At 46.0% G+C, this 22,394-nt stretch overlaps 1 protein-coding gene across 2 annotated transcripts in view; it reads right to left on the minus strand.

The window, feature by feature from the left end:
* Positions 1–22,394, minus strand: part of LOC137615276 (gamma-tubulin complex component 4-like) — an 818,550-nt gene that overhangs the window by 732,681 nt on the left and 63,475 nt on the right. For both annotated transcript variants that reach the window (XM_068345005.1, XM_068345006.1), the window contains exon 2: positions 19,609–19,738. In XM_068345005.1, the coding sequence (XP_068201106.1) occupies positions 19,609–19,738 (130 nt within the window). The remainder of the gene's footprint in view (positions 1–19,608; positions 19,739–22,394) is intronic.

A 22,394-nucleotide genomic window follows, 5' to 3' on the forward strand; every position in this document is an offset into this window, starting at 1 on the left:
ATAGACCAGGAAGTCTGCTATCTCGTGAATGGAGGCCCCTAATGGCCTGATGTTCTTCGAGGAGCACCCCTTAGAAAAGGTAGCCCACTACGCCTGGTACACCTCGACTGACGAACGCCTCAGGTACCCTGCCATCCTTGATGCTGGCCTCGACGGAAATCCTTCCTTTTTCAGGAGACGCTCGATAACCTCCACACGTGAAGGAGGGACCAAGGGTTTTCGTGGAACCTCTGGAAGTGAGGCTGCCGGAGAAGGTCTGGTCTGTCTGGAAGTGTCCCAGGTGTAAGGCATGCCAGTTCCTTTAGATCCACGAACCACTCCCTCTCTGGCCACCAGGGCGCTACCAAAGTCACCCACAGGTCGGCCGTCTGTCTCATTGGAAGGCATCCTCGAACGCTGCCGCTGGATCTGGCACAGGAAAACAGAACACGGGGAGCTGTGCGTTTAGTCTCATGGCAAAGAGGTTGAACACCGGCGAGCCCCACTTCAGGGAGAGAGTTTTGATCACTTCTGGGTGTAGGGACCACTCGGGCCCTACCACTCGACCCTTCCAGTTGAGGCCGTCGGCCAGGACGTTCCTCTTCCCCGGAGAGAACCTGGCTGAAAATTTAATTTGTTCCACTTCAGCCCATTCTAGGAACTCCATCGTGAGATTGCACCGTTCCTTCGACTTTAGTCCTCCTTGCTCTTTCACGTAGGCCACCACCGTGGCGTTGTTGCATCCCGGATCACCGGAGCTTCCCTGGGGTAGATGGATGATCCTCATCTCCAGCACGTATATGTGCAGGTTCGTCTCCTCGACTTCCCATTTACCTTTTGCCATTTTGTCTAGAAGATGAGCACCCCATCTCTCCTTGGATACGCCAGTGAACAGGAGCACCTCTGGAGGGTCGGCAGAAAAGGGCATTCCCTTGAGGGTGTTCGTTCCGATTGTTACCACCCCAGGACTTCCTTCGTCTCTGGGGACACCAGGACTATCTAGTGTGGGGAGTCCTCTCAGTCTTTGCCAGACCTTGGCTCTCCTGGGTTGGCCCGACAGGAAGGGCCAGAGTATCTGTTTCAGGGTGTCCAGTTTCTCCAAAGAGGGGAAGGCCCTCGCCATCTGGGAGTCTAGAACCAACCCTAGGTAGGTCATCCTGGTTGAGGAAATCAGCCAGGACTTCTCCAGGTTGATGATGATACTCAAGACGCTGTAGAACTGCAGGAGCTTCTCGTCTTGCTCCCTCGGTACTTCCTCTGGGACTGAAAGCAACAACCAGTCACCTAAGTACCGAATCTGGCGGACGTCCTATTCGTACGCCCAGCCTGAAACTGTTAAGAAGACCTTCGTGAAGCCCTGAGGACTGTCGACAGTCTGAAGCATAGGGTTTTGAACTACCATGTTTTGGTACTCCAATTTACTCTTAGGAACCTCCTGTTGGAGGGATGAACAGGGACCTGGAAGTAGACGGCTTTGAGGCCTGTGGACCTCAGCCGTCCTCCTCCTTCAAGGTCGCTAGGACCGACTTCGAAGTGTTCATCTTGAAGCCGGTGTTGTACACAAATTGTTGAGGGCTGAAAGGTCTCCAGAACCCTGTCACCTTTTCCACCAGGAAGAGGCTGTTGTAGAACCCTGGACTCGGTTCTCGACTGGTTCTACTGCCCCTTTTGCCAGCATTGCCAAGCCTTCTTCCTTCTTCCTGCAATACTGCTACTCTCCAGGGGTCTCTGGATGCCAACCACTCCGCCTGTTGATCTGGGATCCGAGGTGGAGGTCCGCTAGGAAGGGAAGCTTGTACCCCTCCTTTAGTACTGCTATGGTCCCCGGATCCGCTCCGTGGTCCCGCCATGCTTGCCAATATCGTTTGAGGCATCCCCCCACCTGAGGCGCCAGCAGGAGTAGGGGGGGCCTCCCCTCCTAATTCCTTCGAGAGCCGCGGCCTGAACGCCCTCTCCTGGAGTCTGAGTAGGAGGGACTGAAGGTTAACTGAGGAGTCGAAGGCAAGGGAAAGATTACGTGTACCAACTTCTACATTTGACGGGCGGACGGAGCCGAAGAGGCACTGGGCAAAGGTGCGGAGCTCCCTCTCCAGCGGCCACCGAGGCAGGCACTGGAGAGGCAATAGCCCCATTCGACCCGCTCGGGGAAATACCACTCTGCCTTCGTCACGGATGGAGCCGTCATGGGCCTACCCCCTCCCGGGGAAATCCGTGGGGTTTAAGAACCCTGCCATGTCAGAGGCCTCTTCTGATGCTTGGATGGGGCTGGCCGGGACAATGGCACGGCTGGCCCCATCACGGATGGAGCCGCCGGAACGGAGGTATCCGTCATGGGTGCATCAGCGGCCACCTCCAATGCTTGGATGGGGCTGGCCGGGACGATGGAGCGGCTATCTCCATCACGGATGAAGCCACTGGGACGGAGGTACCCGTCATGGGTCTACCCCTTCCCGGGGAGATCTGTGGGTTTAAGTACCCTGCCATGTCAGCGGCCTCCTCCGATGCTTGGATGGGGCTGGCCGGGACAATGGCACGGCTGGCTCCATCACGGATGGAGCCGCCAGGACGGAGGTAGCCGTCATGGGAGTGTCAGCGGCCACCTCCAATGCTTGGATGGGGCTGACCAGGATGATGGCACGGCTGGCTCTATCACGGATGGAGCCGCTGGGAGGGAGGTAGCCGTCATGGGTGTGTCCGCGGCCACCTCCAATGCTTGGATGGGGCTGGCCAGGACGATGGCACGGCTGGCTCCATCACGGATGGAGCCATCATGGGTGTGTCAGTGGCCACCTCCAATGCTTGGATCATGGGTCTACCCCCTCCCGGGGAATCCGTGGGGTGTGAGTACCCTGGCCTACCAGCGGTTGACCACGAATCCTGAATGGAGCAGTCGTTGTACCGGGTATGGATGTCATGCTGCCGGGTCGATCCAGCGGCTACCTCCGCTGGAAGGATGGAGCTCCTGAGGATATCCATGGAGCCACGGGCTTCCCCGTGCTGGTTGGTTGGTTCCTTCGTTCAGGGCTGGCCATCGAAGGACCGGAGGCCAGGACAAGACTGCCAGTCCGAAGAGGCGACTCTCTCCGCTGGGCGGGAGAAGTCGGAACCTTCGCGGGCTTATGCCTGTCGGAACGGGGGCCTCTGTCCTGGGTCCACTGCGCTCGTGCCGAGCTAGGTGGCCTTTGGAGGTCAGGACTCGACTGCCAGACCGAAGGGGCGACTCTCTCCGCTGGGCGGATGGAGCCGGACCCTTCGCGGACTTACGCCTGTCGACTGGCATCACCGTCGGAACGGGGGCCTCTGTCCTGGGTCCACTGCGCTCGTGCCGAGCTAGGTGGCCTTTGGAGGACTTATGCCGGTCTGCCAGAGCCTGCTGTAGGGTTGTCGGGGTTCACGTCGAAGGGCGGGCATCACCGTCGGAACGGAGGCCTCCGTCCTGGGTTCACTGCGCTCGTGCCGAGCTAGGTGGCCTTTGGAGGTCAAGACCCGACTGCCAGACCGAAGGGGCGACTCTCTCCGCTGTACGGATGGAGCCGGACCCTTCGCGGACTTACGCCTGTCGACTGGAACCTGCCATGAAGAGGCTCTCCGTCGGGTGCCTCTGCTGAGCTTCCTCAGCGCCCCGTCTTGGGAGGCTCCTTCTCGGCGACATCCTCGGCTGCAGAAGTGACTGAAAAACACGCCAAAGAGGCTGGAGAAGAATTAGGGACATTTTTCCCCCACATGGGGTCATCAGAGGAGACATGGCCTGCTTGCACCAGGACTCCGTCTCCCAACACACTCCCGCCCCTCCCTCAAGCCCCTCACTCGTCTGGAACGACGCCACAACCCCACTATCCTGAAGATCAGACTCTTGGGGAAGGGCAGCGGCCCTCTTCCCCACAACGGACTTACCTCGTCCCCTACTCTGGGTAGGGGAGGGTGGTAGGGAAGCTCTGTCAGACGAGACGCCCGGCGAAGCAAGGGGGTAGGGGCGCTAGTCTTCTTAGGCGACCTCTTCGTCGCCTACTTCTTCTTGGTGCTATACCGCACCCACTCCGACTCCTGGGGAAGAGCAATAGGCACCTCCCCACAACTGACTTACCTCGTCCCCTACTATGGGTAGGGGAAGATGGCTGTATAAAGAATCTCCATTCGACGAGGCATCGGGAGAAGTAAGCGGCGAGGAAAGGCTCTCCTTCCTATGAGACCTCTTGGACGCATTCTTCTTCTTGGTGGCGAAGCGCACCCACTGCACCACGTTCCAGGACTCGCACTCCGGACACGTGGCTGTAGGAGAACATAAGCTGCCCCTACACGACGAACACAGAGGATAAGGGTAGGAAGGATGATTTATTGTTAATTTGTTCTCTTCAGCTATTTATTTCCTTATTTCATTTCCTCACTGGGCTATTCTTCCTTATTGGAGCCCCTGGGCTAAAGCATCTTGCTTTTCCAAATAGGGCTGTAGCTAGGATAGTAATAATAATAATAATAATGTCCAAGTGGGGACCTCGAAAGACACAAAAAGGGGGTCGGGGACACAGGGTCGCACTGGGTAAGAGAGAGTGCCGAGATGTTATCACGGCGCGACCAGAGAACTTACTGGAGATCGAGACCTGAGCAAGCATGCTCTCTGACCTGGGGGATAGCCTCAGGGCATGTTCCACTCCACCTGAGGTTACCCCTCATAGAAAACGGGACTAGGGGTAAACTACACAAAACTCTGGTCGGTTGGGAGGAGATCCCAGATACTCCTAAGAAAGTAGTTCGAGGTAAGTATTCTGTGTTGGAACAAATCTATTTTTGGGTGAGATAGCCATGTCGTCCTGATGGACCCGCCCTCCTTTTCTATAGAAAAGGCCTTGGCAGGATCCCTCCCAAAAGTACTATATCTGTAGTACCTTGCTCAACGCTACAAGGAATAAACATGGCGGCGACGTACAGCGCCATCTGGATACTCAAAGTAGTAAGGGAGGAAGGGTAACCTTGATATCGGCTCCCCTTCAAAATTTGCCAAATTCCCTTTCGAAGCGAAAACGCTATTCGAGGTGAAGATTGCTATGTGTCGTATCAAGATATACGTCCCTTGATTTATGCGATATCCTTAGGAGATATTCTGGAGACCTAAATGTAAATTCTCTGGGAATATCATTGAAGTCAAATATACCCTAGGAAGCTACTTATAAGATTCTTCCATCAGGACGACATGGCTATCTCACCCAAAAATAAATTTTTGAGCGAACGTTTGTTTTTTTCTTTGTATCCTTTAGATCTATTTGTTGAGGTGGATGGTGGACCTAAACTTGAATTTCTGATTTATTCAGTTTATCTTCTAATTCATTAGAAACATCAACAGACAAAACATAAAATTCATTTGATGTCATAACTTTAATGTTTCTAATGAAGGGGAGAGAGAGAGAGATGGAGGTCTCTCTTTTACGATCAACAGATTGTGGGATTCTAGGTTTTTGCACCTTTCCCACGACAGGTGCATCAGGTAAGTTGGTCTTAAGTGAAACCTCCATCAAATCAGGCAAGGACATGGCCTGAGAGACGTTTGTACTAGTTTTTGTAATAGGGGACGAAGGCTGTACAGCAATGGGCAATGCACTAGTGTTAATACACCGTGGTAAAGCCTCAGGAGGTAATATGGTTACCTTGTTATTTGACATTTTATCAGATGGTATACTTCTCTTTCTAGAGCTATTGGCAGTGCTAGGTTGGTTTGATTTTAATGCCTTAGCATAGGTATTTGATCTATTTAATACTTTTGGCATGTCACACACTTATATGTTCTAAATTCGATTTGTTGAGGGCAGCTTCCTCCAACTTATATAGCTCGCTGCCCTTGTCTGTGGATTTACGATTCGAATTGCAGTTTAAACATCTGGCTCGAAGTGCACATTCTGCACAGTAAGATTTGGAGCAAATACCACACATTTTTTCATCTTTGCAAACTTTAGATGGGTGCCCAAATTTAAAACAATTAAAGCCTTGCAGTGGATTCTGCTTGAATGGTCTTACTTTAATCATTTCCTTTTCTATAATAATTTAGAATGGTACATCAGCATCCTGAAAGGTAAGGATTATCATTGATGTACCTGGGACTTTGTGAACTTTCCATACATTTAGTGGACACATGGCCAGAATCTCTTCCTCTGTAAATTCATATAGATCTCTGTTAAAAACTACTCCCCTTCCGTAGCTAATATTTAGGAGGGGTTTGACATCTAACTTAATATCATCATTAGCTATTTTTATGTTGGACAGTATTACAGACTGTGTACTTGATCTGGTATGAATAAGGAAACAATTTTTTCCAAAACGAGATATATCGCTCCGTGCAATAGTTCCTACTTTCTTCTGAATTAATTTGCATATTTTAAAATAGTTCCCTGTAACCTCCTTTGAATCAACTATAAGCCACATTGGTGGTTGTGGCTTTCTCTGGGAAGGCATAACTAAATCTGGGGTCTTTTTCCAACCAATCAGCAAGCCTATATACATCCAAATCCTTTGGTACCTTATCGCAGAGAGCAGCTGCGACATTAAGTTATTAATTTTAATATTATTCATGTTAGTTACTGCACTAAAAGCTTCGTCATAACTACTGTAAGATATCCATTAATGCCATTTTTCATCTTCATTTCATCCTTATTTTTTTTATACATCCATAGCACTCAAATGCTTTATATAGATAATCATAGTTTGTCTCTATTGAAATTTCAGTAACATGAAGGATTCAAAGTTTCCTCGTGTTACCCAAATTACTAGATTTTGAAATATTGGTAGAATGGTCCTTTCCCGTTCCGAGGTCATCAACAGAACTCTTCCTATTTAAATTGGCAGATGTGGTCAACAGTGCCGGGGGTGAGTCAGCATATCCAGGGGAGGGGGAGTTGTTCTCACAAGAATCCATTAGAAAAAAGAAAAGAAAAGTGTGATATTTTAAATAGTTTGATTCACCTGCTTGAGAATATTAAGGCATCATATGTTAGGAAGGAAATTTGCACTCTCCACTACCAGCACAATGAGAGTACAGTATACTTCCAAGATGGTCCACTCCATACCCTACCCGAAGGATAGCATCAAAACAGATATAGAGGCACAGGTGTAAGCTGAACCCGTCAGTTAGGACTGAGACCAAGAAACTATGGAATCATCCTCCCAATATCTGTAATGATGGGCTTCTGGCCAAAAGCCGAGAGTCCTACCCCAAGCATTGGATCCCCCTAGATTCCGAAGACCCAACACTTGAGAATAGTTCCGCCAAAAAGATCCAAATCATCTTCGGCATAGCTGAGATCATCCAATACTCTCACATATAGCTTTGAGCACAAATATGTTATTTTCCTTAGTAAAATAAATTTTTGAATATACTTACCCGATGATCATGTAGCTGTCAACTCTGTTGCCCGACAGAAAAATCTAAGGTCGGGATACGCCAGCGATCGCTATACAGGTGGGGGTGTACACAACAGCGCCATCTGTCGAGTAGGTACTCAGGTACTTCTTGTCAACAAGAACTCAATTTTCTCCTCGGTCCACTGGTTCTCTATGGGGAGGAAGGGAGGGTCCTTAAATTCATGATCATCGGGTAAGTATATTCAAAAATTTATTTTACTAAGGAAAATAACATTTTTCAATATTAATCTTACCCGATGATCATGTAGCTGATTCACACCCAGGGGGGTGGGTGGAGACCAGCATACATGTTAACATTAGAAGCTAAGTATCCCGTATTTCATTTTAGCAGTTATTCAAAATAACAAACATAAAATAAATAAGTACCTGGTAAGGAAGTCGACTTGAACCATTACTCCGCCTTTTTAAGTACATCTTCCTTACTGAGCCTAGCGATCCTCTTAGGATGCTGAGCGACTCCTAGGTGCTGAAGTATGAAGGGCTGCAACCCATACTAAAGGACCTCATCACAACCTCTAATCTAGGCGCTTCTCAAGAAAGAATTTGACCACCCGCCAAATCAACCAGGATGCGGAAGGCTTCTTAGCCTTCCGTACAACCCAAAAAACAACAATAAAAAGCATTTCAAGAGAAAGATTAAAAAAGGTTATGGGATTATGGGAATGTAGTGGTTGAGCCCTCACCTACTACTGCACTCGCTGCTACGAATGGTCCCAGGGTGTAGCAGTTCTCGTAAAGAGACTGGACATCTTTGAGGTAAAATGATGCGAACACTGACTTGCTTCTCCAATAGGTTGCATCCATAACACTCTGCAGAGAACGGTTCTGTTTGAAGGCCACTGAAGTAGCGACAGCTCTAACTTCATGTGTCCTTACCTTCAGCAAAGCATGGTCTTCTTCCTTCAGATGAGAATGGGCCTCTCTAATCAAAAGCCTGATGTAATAAGAAACTGCGTTCTTAGACATCGGTAAAGCAGGTTTCTTGATAGAACACCATAAAGCTTCTGATTGTCCTCGTAATGGCTTTGTACGTCTTAAATAGTACTTAAGAGCTCTTACTGGGCAAAGTACTCTCTCTAGTTCGTTACCAACCAAGTTGGACAGGCTTGGGATCTCGAACGACTTGGGCCAAGGACGAGAAGGAAGCTCGTTTTTAGCTAAAAAACCAAGCTGCAAGGAACATGTAGCCGTTTCAGATGTAAAACCTATGTTCCTGCTGAAGGCGTGAATCTCACTGACTCTTTTAGCTGTTGCCAGGCAAACGAGGAAAAGAGTCTTTAATGTGAGATCCTTAAAAGAGGCTGATTGAAGCGGTTCGAACCTTGCTGACATCAGGAACCTTAAAACCACGTCTAGGTTCCAGCCTGGTGTGGCTAACCGACGCTCCTTTGAGATCTCAAAAGACTTAAGGAGGTCCTGTAGATCTTTGTTGGTGGAAAGATCTAAGCCTCTGTGGCGGAAGACTGCTGCCAACATGCTTCTGTAACCTTTGATCATAGGAGCTGATAGGGATCTTACATTCCTTAGATGTAAAAGGAAGTCAGCTATCTGCGTTACAGAGGTACTGGTTGAGGAAACTGCATTCGCCTTGCACCAGCTTCGGAAGACTTCCCATTTTGACTGGTAGACCTTGAGAGTGGATGTCCTCCTTGCTCTGGCAATCGCTCTGGCTGCCTCCTTCGAAAAGCCTCTAGCTCTTGAGAGTCTTTCGATAGTCTGAAGGCAGTCAGACGAAGAGCGTGGAGGCTTGGGTGTACCTTCTTTACGTGCGGCTGACGCAGAAGGTCCACTCTTAGAGGAAGAGTCCTGGGAACGTCCACTAGCCATTGCAGTACCTCGGTGAACCATTCTCTCGCGGGCCAGAGGGGAGCAACCAACGTCAACCGTGTCCCTTCGTGAGAGGCGAACTTCTGCAGTACCTTGTTGAAAATCTTGAACGGAGGGAACGCATACAGGTCTAGATGGGACCAATCCAGAAGAAAGGCATCTACGTGAACTGCTGCTGGGTCCGGAATCGGTGAACAATAAATCGGGAGCCTCTTGGTCATCGAGGTAGCGAATAGATCTATGGTGGGCTGACCCCACAGGGCCCATAGTCTGCTGCAAACATTCTTGTGAAGGGTCCACTCTGTGGGGATGACCTGACCCTTCCGGCTGAGGCGATCTGCCATGACATTCATGTCGCCTTGAATGAACCTCGTTACCAGCGAGATCTTTCGATCTCTTGACCAAGTGAGGAGGTCCCTTGCGATCTCGAACAACTTCCTCGAATGAGTCCCTCCTTGCTTGGAGATGTACGCCAAGGCTGTAGTGTTGTCGGAGTTCACCTCCACCACCTTGCCTAGAAGGAGGGACTTGAAGTTTCTCAAGGCCAGATGAACTGCCAATAGCTCCTTGTAGTTGATGTGAAGTGTTCTTTGCTCCTGATTCCACGTGCCCGAGCATTCCCGTCCGTCCAGTGTCGCACCCCAGCCCGTGTCCGATGCGTCCGAGAAGAGAAGTTGGTCGGGGGTCTGAACAGCCAATGGTAGACCTTCCTTGAGAAGAATGCTGTTCTTCCACCACGTCAGTGCAGACCTCATCTCTTCGGATATTGGAACTGAGACCGCTTCTAGCGTCATGTCCTTTCTCCAGTGAGCAGCTAGATGATACTGAAGGGGGCGGAGGTGGAGTCTCCCTAACTCGATGAACTGGGCCAGCGATGAAAGTGTCCCTGTTAGGCTCATCCACTGCCTGACTGAACATCGGTTCCTTCTCAGCATGCTCTGGATGCGTTCTTGGGCTTGACTGATCCTGGGGGCCGACGGAAAAGCCCGAAAAGCTCGACTCTGAATCTCCATACCTAGATAGACAATGGTTTGGGATGGGACGAGTTGGGACTTCTCTATATTGACCAGGAGACCCAATTCCTTGGTCAGATCCATAGTCCATCTGAGATTCTCCAGACAGCGACGACTTGACGGAGCTCTTAAAAGCCAGTCGTCCAAATAGAGGGAGGCTCTGATGTCTGCCAAGTGAAGGAATTTGGCAATATTCCTCATCAGTTTGGTAAACACAAGAGGTGCCGTGCTTAGGCCAAAGCACAGGGCTTGGAACTGGTACACGACCTTTCCAAAGACGAACCTTAGGAAAGGTTGGGAGTCTGGATGGACGGGGACATGAAAGTACGCGTCTTTTAGGTCCAACGAGACCATCCACTCTTCCTTCCTGACCGATGCTAGCACCGACTTCGTCGTCTCCATTGTGAACGTCTGCTTGGTGACAAAAGCATTGAGAGCACTGACGTCCAGCACCGGTCTCCAGCCTCCTGTCTTCTTCGCTACCAGGAAGAGACGGTTGTAGAAGCCCGGGGATTGATGGTCCCGGACTATGACTACCGCTCCCTTTTGTAGCAAGAGAGACACCTCTTGCTGCAAGGCTAGCCTCTTGTCCTCCTCCTTGTAGTTGGGAGAGAGGTTGATGGGAGTAGTTGCTAGAGGGGGATTGCGCCAGAACGGAATCCTGTACCCCTCTCTTAGCAACTTCACAGACTGAGCGTCTGCACCTCTGCTCTCCCAAGCCTGCCAGTAGTTCTTGAACCTGGCTCCCACTGCTGTCTGGAGAGGAAGGCAGTCAGATTCTGCCTTTTGAGGACTTGGAGCCCTTCTTCTTTTTGCCACGATGACTGTCGGCACGGGTACCTCCTCTGCTGGAGGTTCTGCCACGAAAGGGCGGGATGAACCTAGATGCCGGTGTGTCCATCCTAGGTCTAGGCACGGAAGGTAAAGAGACTTTACGTGCGGAAGAAGCCACCAGGTCATGGGTATCCTTCTGGATCAACGAGGCAGCAATCCCCTTGATCAGCTCTTCCGGAAAGAGACACTTGGAAAGCGGAGCAAACATCAACTCCGACTTCTGGCATGGTGTGATCCCCGCAGACAAGAAGGAGCAAAGATGATCTCTCTTCTTAAGCACTCCAGACACATACGAAGCCGCAAGCTCACCAGACCCATCCCGAATGGCTTTGTCCATGCTAGACATGATAAGCATGGCAGAGTCCTTATCCGAAGGGGAAGTCTTTCTGCTTCAGGCTCCCAAACACCAGTCGAGGAAGTTGAAGATCTCAAAAGCACGAAAAACTCCCTTCAACAGATGGTCCATGTCAGAAAAGGACCAGCAAATCTTAGATCGTCTCATAGCCAGCCTGCGGGGAGAGTCAACCAGACTTGAGAAGTCGCCCTGGGCAGAGGCAGGAACTCCCAAGCCTGGTTCCTCTCCCGTGGCATACCAGACACTAGATTTGGAAGCAAGCTTGGTAGGCGGAAAGATGAAAGCAGTCTTCCCCAGTTGCTTCTTGGACTGCAACCACTCTCCCAGTACCCTCAAAGCTCTCTTGGATGAGCGCGCGAGTACGAGTTTCGTGAAGGCAGGAGCTGCTGACTGCATGCCTAAAGCGAACTCGGAGGGAGGTGAGCGCGGGGTTGCAGACACAAACTGTTCCGGATACAGTTCCCTAAACAGTGCAAGGACTTTCCTAAAGTCTAAGGAGGGAGGCGTAGACTTGGGTTCTTCAATGTCGGAGTGCGGATCGTCCAAATGCGCAGCTTCGTCGTCATCAGATACTCCATCATCCAAATGCTGAGGAGGAAGTGGCAAAGGTGGAGCAGAAAGCTGAACGGCTGAATCCGGCAGCACGGGTGCATGCGTAGCTGCTCCGGATCCAACATCATGCCGCTGCTGGTCAGTCTGCGAGCTGGCAACAACAAAAGCGGAGTGCTGGTGCGTGGAAGGGACTGCCGTGGGTTGCGGAGCATGCCGCATGGGTTGCGGAGCATGCCGCATTGCGTCAAAACATGGCAGCTTGACAGCACCTTCCCACTGCTGATGCGGTAGCTCACGCATGTCAACGGAGGGTGCAGCATGAACATGCGTCTGGCAGGGTCCACTGCGCATCGGTGGTGGAGCTCTCACAGGTGGAGTGTGGGAGCAGGCAGCCGCAGTATCTGCTGAGCGCACAACCGTGGCAGGTTGTAGGTTAACAGGTGCAGTGTCAACCTTCTCAGCACGATACTCCTGCATGAAGGAAGCAAGCTGAGACTGCATAGTCTGCAGCATGGACCACTTAGGGTCTACCGTGGTTGGTGCGGCAACAGACGGAGTAGTTGCCTGCTGCGGAACCACTCTACCTCTCTTGGGAGGTGTGCAGTCTTCGGAAGACTGCGGCGAGTCCGAACTGACCCAGTGGCTACACCTGGGCCGTTGGACTCGCTCGGAAGGGACCTTACGCTTGAGAGGTCGTGAGACCTTGGTCCAACGTTTCTTCCTAGAAACTTCTTCCACAGACGAGGAATGATAGGGCTCATTCGTCTGTTTGTGGATGGGACGATCTCTGACAGATACGTCCGCAACCACTGAGGGTACATCCGTACGCTGATCAAGGCCTGTCGAACCCTTTGGTCCTTCGACATTGCTTCTCCCCTGGGCTTGGGAGCTTGCAAGAGGTCCCGGACTGGGAGGACGACTGGCACAAACAGATGTACCCTCATGCGCAACACTGACACTGACACTTTTCACTTCACTTGCACTCACTACACTTCTCACTGCACTTTGCGCTTTCAACTCTTTGACATCGGCCAAAAGTTGATTCCGGTCATTAGCTAATGACTCCACTCTGTCACCAAGAGCCTGAATGGCACGCATCATGTCCGCCATGGAGGGTTGAGCACTAGTAGCAGGATCGGGAGTCACCACTACAGGGGAAGGAGTAGGTTGAGGGGCATGGGGAGAGGAAAAATCAAACGAGCGAGAAGAACTCCTCCTGATCCTATCCTTCTCTAGCCTACGTGCATTCTTTAGGAATTCGTTAAAATCGAATTCCGAAAGCCCAGCGCATTCCTCACATCGATCTTCCAATTGACAGGATTTACCCCTACAATTGGAACAAACGGTGTGAGGATCTATGGAGGCCTTCGAAAGACGCCTAGAACAAGCCCTAACGCTACACTGCCTGTACTTAGGGACTTGAGAATGGTCAGACATCTTGAATTCTTGAATTAGCCAAGGGGGAAATCCAAAATCTAGCAAAGTTCATTAACAATTAATCCAAATCTAATCAAAAAGCTTGATAAGCTAATGATAACAGTTCCTGAATAGCGAAAGCTAAAATCTAGAGCGAATACATCACCAAAATCGTGAAAAACAACTCCAGAAACAACAGCGTATCCAAGTAGGTCTTGCCGGTGGCACGACAGAGGAAAAATTGAGTTCTTGTTGACAAGAAGTACCTGAGTACCTACTCGACAGATGGCGCTGTTGTGTACACCCCCACCTGTATAGTAATCGCTGGCATATCCCGACCTTAGATTTTTCTGTCGGGCAACAGAGTTGACAGCTACATGATCATCGGGTAAGATTAATATTGAAAAACCTCCAACCGTGACACCTTGCCCATTCATCAAAGCAGGCAGCAATAACGGATGTAGAAACATCCACCTAAGTGCCAATAACAGATGTAGAAATATCCAAGCCATTAAAAAAAGACATACATATATGTGTAAATATATACACATATACATATGGGAAATTTTACTCATAGGGTTGGGACAGCAACATGAAAGAAAGTTTATAAAACGGATTTTGAAGCGAAGAAAAAAATCTATTTTTGGGTGAGATGACCATGTCGCCCTGATGGAAAATTCCTTTAGGTAGCTTTCTAAGGGATATTTGGCTACAGTGATATTCCCAGAGAATTGACCATAGGTCTCCAGAATTCTAACTCCTGGCACGAGTATCCTGAAAATTTCTCTTAAGGATATCGCATAATATCAGGGGACGTATATCTTGATACGACACATGGCAATCTTGACACCGAATAGCGTTTTCGCTTCGAGGGGGAAGAGTGGCGAAACTGAAGGGGAGCCGTTATCAAGGTTACCCTTCCTCCCATACTATTACAAGGCTCCAAGATGGCGCTCATTCCTTGTAGCATTGAACATGGTGCTAGAGATATAGTAGTTTCGGGAGGGATCTTGCCTAAGCCTTTTCTATAGAAAAGGAGGGTGGGTCCATCAGGACGACATGGTCATCTCATCCAAAATTAATTTTTCGCTTCACTTCAAAATCCATTTTTTGGGCTCAAGCCATGTCGTCCTGATGGAAGTTTACCAGAGAATTACTTGAAAGTACTGTATTTGTGAATTTGTACAAGTGCCTTAACCTTGGGACAACTTTTATATGGTCATCCAGGCCATTGAGAAATATGACGTTACCGTTATACGTCATTACCACTAATCACGGAACAATGTTAGGGCATCCTGCCCCCTGCAGGGAAGTGTCGTGCTAAACAATAAAAAAAAAGGTCTCAAGGTTTGTATATATTGTAGGAACAAATATAAGTATCAACTAGATCTACTTGTTTCTATTAATACAATCATATAAGGTTTACTTAGTTAAATAAGTAAAAGAACTCTGGCTACATTTATTGTGCTATTTGCAGGGCGAAATAAGAAGCAATTACACTCTCTTTAATCATTTATTTAGGCTAAATGAGTAAATGGGATAACAAGTGTAAAATGTAGAAGAGAATTATACATACAACATGTACAGATAAAGTTTTTCTACCTGAAAGGGAAGAAAAGGATTAATGCCACTATAAAACTGAAAATTTTGATAAAAATTTATCAATATAATATTCTGTAAATGTTGGATAGTATCAACACTGTGTACAATGTACACACGGCACAAGTGTCATCTGTATAATTCTGCACCTGAAAATTTGAACAGTCCTAGTGTCACCATGGTGACACCCACATAAAAGATATTGCACTGGAAGGTGTCAACACCTTTTCACCCTAAATGATAGTCCCAATCAATTCACTGTTCATCTCAGCACTACACAACAGGTTTTACTACACTACCTGCCGCCACCACGTACTGCTTAAGTTCATGCACTTGCTTCGCATAATGTTTGTAAGACACACTGGATGACTTCCATCCAATATATGAGCGAAGACGCTCGAAGTCCATATACTGAAAAGAGTTCAGTGAGGAAGCAATTTTTCTTGGATCATGACCTGCAGGTGTACTGTCAAGATCCACTCTGCGAATGAAGTAGGTGACCTTCGCCCTTAGTTGTTTTAGGGATAAGTTCGATCCCGAGGTTTCTCCTTTGAAGAGCTGTCCTCCCCAGAAGTCTGAAGTTCTTCGAAGATAGATAGATAGATAGATAGATAGATAGATAGATAGATAGATAAATAGATATATATATATATATATATATATATATATATATATATATATATATATATATATATATATATATATATATATATATATATATATACACACACACACACATATATATATATATATATATATATATATATATATATATATATATATATATATATATATATATATATATATATATATACATATATATATATATATATATATATATATATATATATATATATATATATATATATATATATATATATATATATATATATATATATATATATTTTGTAGGTAGTAGGTTGGCCAGGCCACCAGCCGCCTGTTGAGATACTACCGCTAGAGAGTTATGGGGTCCTTTGATTGGCCAGACAATACTACTGTACATTGGATCCTTCTCTCCGGTTACGGTTCTTTCCCTTTGCCTACACACACACCAAATAGTCTGGCCTATTCTTTACAGACTCTCCTCTGTCCTCATACACCTGACAACACTGAGATTACCAAACAATTCTTCTTTGCTCAAAGGGCTAACTACTGCACTGTAATTGTTCAGTGGCTACTTTCCTCTTGGTAAGGGTAGAAGGGACTCTTTAGCTATGGTAAGCAGCTCTTCAAGGAGATGGACACTCCAAAATCAAACCATTGTTTTCTAGTCTTGGGTAGTGCCATAGCCTCTGTAACATGGTCTTTCACTGTCTTGGGTTAGAGTTCTTTTGCTTGAGGGTATACTCGTTCACACTGTTCTATCTAATTTCTCTTCATCTTGTTTTGTTAAAGTATTTATAGTTTATATAGGAAATATTTATTTTAATGTTACTCTTCTTAAAACATTTTATCTTTCCTTCTTTCCTTTCCTCACTAGGCTATTTTCCTGTTGGGGCCCCTGGGCTTATAGCATCCTGCTTTTCCAACTAGGGTTGTAGCTTAGCAGTTGATAATCATCATCATAATAATACATACATACATACATACATATATATATATATATATATATATATATATATATATATATATATATATATATATATATATATATATATATATATATATATATATATATATATATATATATATATGAGAAATTTCACTCATAGAGTTGGGACGGCAAGACAAAAGAAAGTTTATAAAAGTAGGAGAAGGTCGAAGTACATTTCAGAGGAAGGAAAAGATGAGAGAGAGAGAAATTTAGATTCAAACTGGGGGAACAATTTCCCCAAGTTTGAGAGCCCTTGTTTTGTTAAAGCTTTTATAGTTTATATAGGAAATATTTATTCCAATGTTGTTACTACTGTATTCTTGAAATATTTTATTTTTCCTTATTTCCTTTCCTCACTGGGTTATTTTCCTTGTTGGGGCCACTGGGCTTATAGCATTCTGCTTTTCCAACAAAGGTTGTAGCTTAGCAAGTAATAATAAAAATAATAATAATAATAATAATAATAATAATAATAGCAATGGGCGATCAGCAGAAGATCAGCAATCGGCGAACTGATGATCAGCAAGCTGACGATTGCTATGGGCAAGATGGTGATCACCGATCAGCGAGACTGGAGAAAAGACGAGTAGTAGTAGGTTGGAGAAGGTGATCGGCGAACAGCCAAATGATTATCTGGGGACCAGATTATTATTATTATTATTATTAAATGCTAAGCTACAACCCTAGTAGGAAAATCAGGATGCTATAAGCCCAGGAGCCCCAACAGGGAAAATAGCCTAGTGAGGAAAGGAAACAAAAAAATAAAATATTTTAAGAATAGTAATAACATTAAAATAAATATTTCCTATATAAACAATAAAAACTTCAACAAAACAAGAGGAAGAGAAACTAGATAGAACAGTGTGCCCGAGTGTACCCTCAAGCAAGAGAGCTCTAACCCAAGACAGTGGAAGACCATGGTACAGAGGCTATAGTACTACCCAAGACTAGAGAACAATGGTTTGATTTTGGAGTGTCCTTCTAGAAGAGCTGCTTACCAGAGCTAAAGTCTCTCTTCTACCCTCACCAAGAGGAAAGTAACCACTGAACAATTACATTGCCATAGTTAACCCCTTGGGTGAAGAAGAATTGTTTGGTAATCTCAGTATTGTCAGGTGTATGACGACAGAGGAGAATCTGTAAACAATAGGCCAGACTATTCGTTGTCTGTGTAGGCAAAGGGAAAGAACCGTAACCAGAGACAAGGATCCAATGTAGTACTGTCTGGCCAGTCAAAGGACCCCCTAACTCTCTTTGGAAGGGAACACATCCCCAGGAGAGGCTAGCGAACAAGATCTAGATGGGCCGTCACGAACAGGGGTTCAATGGTGAGAAGGCGAATCCGAAGAAACAGGCGAAGGTCGGAAACCAGTAGAATCAGGCTGAGAAGGATCCTCCAAAGAGGAATGATGCATTTACGAGGCTGAAGAGGCGTCTTTTTGCCAAAGGCGAGGAGCCCCTCTAAGGCGGAGGAGAACGGTGGGAATAAAGACCACGGTGAAGATACCCCAAAGGAGCAGGAGGGTCAGCAAGCTGATCAGCAGCAGCAGGCTTTCAAAGAGGAGTCTCTATGGGTGCCCTATCTCGCGAGGAAGAGAGGTGAAGACTCACAGGAGAGAGTTACCTCGGACTTTGCTCCGCCCCATTGGAAGAGTCGACTCAGCATATGGGGAAGCGTAGTCTTCGGGAAAGTAACAGCAATAGGTGATCAATGCAATGAGATGAATATGATGAAGGGAAGTTCTCAATTGGAAGGGAAAGTACTCCAACTCCTGGAGGCAGACCTCCGGGCAGCGCTCTTTGCTTCCCATCAACAAGCCTTGTTCAATATGAAGGTCTGCATCGAGCGTTTCATGAGAAAGTGTAGCTGGAGCTAGTTCCTCGAAGACGGTGTGCTGATCAGGAGCTGCCACAGGCGCAGCAGGGCAGGAAACTGATGGGGCAGTGACAGCAGACTCCCCAGGAACGTACGGCACTGCTCTTCTACATAGGCTATCTTAGTCAAATTAAGAAGAACGGCATCGCTAACTAAGGATAAATAAAACAAATTATGTAACAAACTACCTTGGGAGGAGCACCTAGTCCGCAGACAGGAGAAGTGTCCGAGAGAACAGACACAAATTAGGGACTGTGCACTCCCTTCCCCGGCCGACATCGACAGGAGACGGAGAGCGGCAACGTAAAAACTGTAACAAAGATGATGACGAAGCTGAAATGTTAAATTACAAACAGTCATAATTTCATTTAATTAATGAAGAAAACCATTCAGACGCGCAACCTAACCCACAAATGGGAAAGGTGCTCCCCCTCAGAGTATACTGCCGGTCGCCCATGAAAAGTGACCAATGATGACCTTGAGAAAGAGCAAGACTGAAGATGACAACAGCTGAATGGAGGAGTATCCAAACGATAACGATTCCCTTGCTTAGTTACACGGAAGGCTATCCACCAACGGGATGACCGATGTCCAAGGGGGAAAGGTCGAGAGGGAAGGTTCTCCATCCTTGAGAACCTACCATACTACGCTATCACTCAAACAGCAACACTCACTTTAAAGAAAGCTTACAACATACTGTATACATAAAAACTTTAAGAATGTTTTCATATATAATGAAGAAAAAACATAAGTTAACTAGACAAAGATTAATGGCAGTCCAAAATAGGCGAGGAGGAAAAGTGGCAACAACCGCTCTCCCTCCGAGCCAAAAGTAAAGTGAAGCACAGTCTCAGGTGTGAGAGGAAGAGGGGTAGCTGGCTATCCCCCTACCCCCAGCTAACTAGTGGGATGGGTAGTTAACCCTCACTAAAATTCTAATGGCTTGTCCTTTCAGCTTCGCTGAACGTAATACCCGCTATAAATAGCGTTGGTTTGTATTCCAGTTATGGGACAAAGCGTTGGTTTGTATTAGCGACGGAACAACTAAGATTTAAGTGATTTCAGTGGGATTTGTGTGTGTATCCCCAAATGTTTGTAATTTGATGACCTATGAATATCAGGGGAAGTTCATAAAAATAATTATAATACTTACCTTTATTGATTTGAACTGCATCATACTCTGTACAAAAGTTTCTAATTCTCTTGTACCACGAGGAGATATTTAATAATTCTTCCACATTGGATAGTTCACATGAATGGAAAAATCCAAGATCATCTACAACCTACAAAAATAGTATTACAGTATTACAGATGTATTAATCTACTATGAAATTCAGGTCCTCTGTAACACGGTTTTTTGGACTTTGCTCCTTATCAAAGCATCGGATGTAGCTGAAAGTTGACATATGTATATTATACAACCACACACAAATTTTGTCAGCATTATCAATAACCTAAACCCGATAGTTTTAATTTTTATAGAGTAAAAATGATCTAGCCGACGCCATGGCCAGTGATAACGAGCCAAGAGTCGAAAACATTCATTACGTAAGCAATGTAAACACCTTTTGACAAAATTTTGCCCCGCCCATCCACCAGACACCCATTCACCTTGTTCCATCGGCTCTGAAACCCATAACAGTCAAGAATGGCTAGCAGGATTTGGAATTGCCCCCGTGATTGCAAAACTGCATTTGTCTTACGTCTTGCAACTTTATACAGTCAAGAGCCCGTGGCCATATTTACTATAGCGTGAATAAGTAATTATTTAGTTTCTAGTTTAAATCCAATGTTTATGGTCTGATTTGTATTTAGTGTAACAGGATTATAATACTTGTAATGTCATTCATGCTTTTGAACATTTCCATTAACTATTCACTATGCCACCAAAAGAGAGAGAAATCGAGATTGTATGTAAACAGTCTTTATATAACTATTTTTGTTAAAATAAGATTTTTGTGCTAAACTCTCGATCAGACCAACGGATCATCCGATATATTTTTGTTTCTTCTTCTTAGGCCGTACGACTGTGTTAGCTATGTTTTGGGCATGACTGCATTTTATAAATAAATCATGAATAGTTTTAGGAGTTTTATTTGTACATCTAATGGGAATTTATAGAAGTAAAGTGAACATAATTCATTTATCCTTTAAAATAATTACTACATCTAGCAAAACAAATAGTAGTAAAGATGATAATGCAATGAAGGAATGATACCATAATTTATCTTTAGCTTCAACATCGGCAGTAACATACCCAGTTGCCATAATTTGTCAGCTTAATGAAATAACCTATCATCTAAAGTTAAACTTAATTTCTGAGGAGGCCATGGCTTATTGCACAGTGAAAAACCTTGACAAAGACTTTATGAATGGCGGAACGATACATAAATGTGGGTGGGGTATCTGTGCTAGCGTAGTAATACTACTGTACTGTAGCAGTGGTGCCGCAACAGCACTATACATGAATTAAACGTTTAGGCCAACTGCTGGGATCCTTGAGGATCATTTACCACTTCTTACAACTACTCGAAAAACAGATTTTGAGTGAAGCGAAAAATCTATTTTTGGGTAAGATGGCCATGTCGTCCTGATGGAAGTTCCTTAAAGGCAGCTTCCTAGGGTATATTACAACTACGGCGATATTCCCAGAGAATTTACCTTAAGGTACCCAGAATTCTAACTCCTGGAGCGAGTATCCCTAAAAAAGACCTTAGGGATATCGTAAATATCAGCGGACGTATTCTTGACACGCCACATAGCAATCTATACCCCGAACAGAGTTAACACTTCGTAGGGGTCAAATGGCAAGAAAACGAAAACGATAAGAAAAGGGGGGAGCCGTTTGTAAGGCATCTCTCCTCCCCGTTTTGTAAGCGTGCCCTGCGCCGCTCGCGGCGCCATCTGTATTCCTTGTAGCGATACACGAGGTGCTACAGATACTGTATGTAGGGAGGGGTCCTACAGCCCTTTTTTTTTTTTTTTTTTTTTTTTTTTTTGAAAAGGGACAGGGCGGGTCCATCAGGACGACATGGCCATCTTACCCAAAAATAGATTTTTCGCGTGGGCTCAAGCCATGTCGTCCTGATGGAAGTATACCAGAGCATTACTGTATCTGTGGATTCTCAATACGTGCCGTACTCCTCAGGAATGTTTCTTAGTCAACTCGACTGAAAGACTTAAGATGTTACCGTTATACATCTTTTCACTAATCATAAACCATGAAAGCGCTTCCTGCCCCCTACAGGGAGGAGTCCTACTAGACTCTAGAAACGAACGAAGAGTACATATACCTATGTATGACTCGCTCGCAAGCCAATACAATATAGTGGTCTCACTCTATATGAAGTAAAGCATAGTCCTTACAGAACTACAGCATCCAAGGGAAAACCCGACCAGCCCCCTGGTCGAAGTAGAATTAGACAAAAAGGTTATATCTGCGTAGGATTAAACTTGCTGCCGCCACCGTCCTCTGAGAAGGATGGAGCCCTTTATGCTAAGGAAAGTATAAACCAGTGCAACAAGGCTTGCATTAAGGAACAGGCTATTATAGATATCCCCGATTAATATACATAGGCTGAATGCTGAATAATGAAAATGAAATCAATATAGGTGAAGGAGACGCAAGGTTCCCGAGAACAAGTTTATTGATTAACAATTAATAGACATGGTTACCACAAATATATACATATGATAGGTGGATGACCAACAATTTACACAAGTACTGTAGTGCATGGATGTATGGTTATCTGAAAGAAAACAATCAGGTCACTTGTCGCATACCAAGGTATCAAAGTTAAACGTCCATGTTACTAACCACTGACATTAGCGTCAGAAACGCTCGGCACACCTGTCTGTACTTGTGCTACAATCACCATAACGCTGGAACAGTCATTGTGGGCTCCCAGAGCCTTCACTTCTAGTTATAGCAACGCATAT

The sequence above is a fragment of the Palaemon carinicauda genome, chromosome 21 (assembly GCF_036898095.1).
Source record: "Palaemon carinicauda isolate YSFRI2023 chromosome 21, ASM3689809v2, whole genome shotgun sequence".
Classification (NCBI taxonomy): domain Eukaryota; kingdom Metazoa; phylum Arthropoda; class Malacostraca; order Decapoda; family Palaemonidae; genus Palaemon; species Palaemon carinicauda.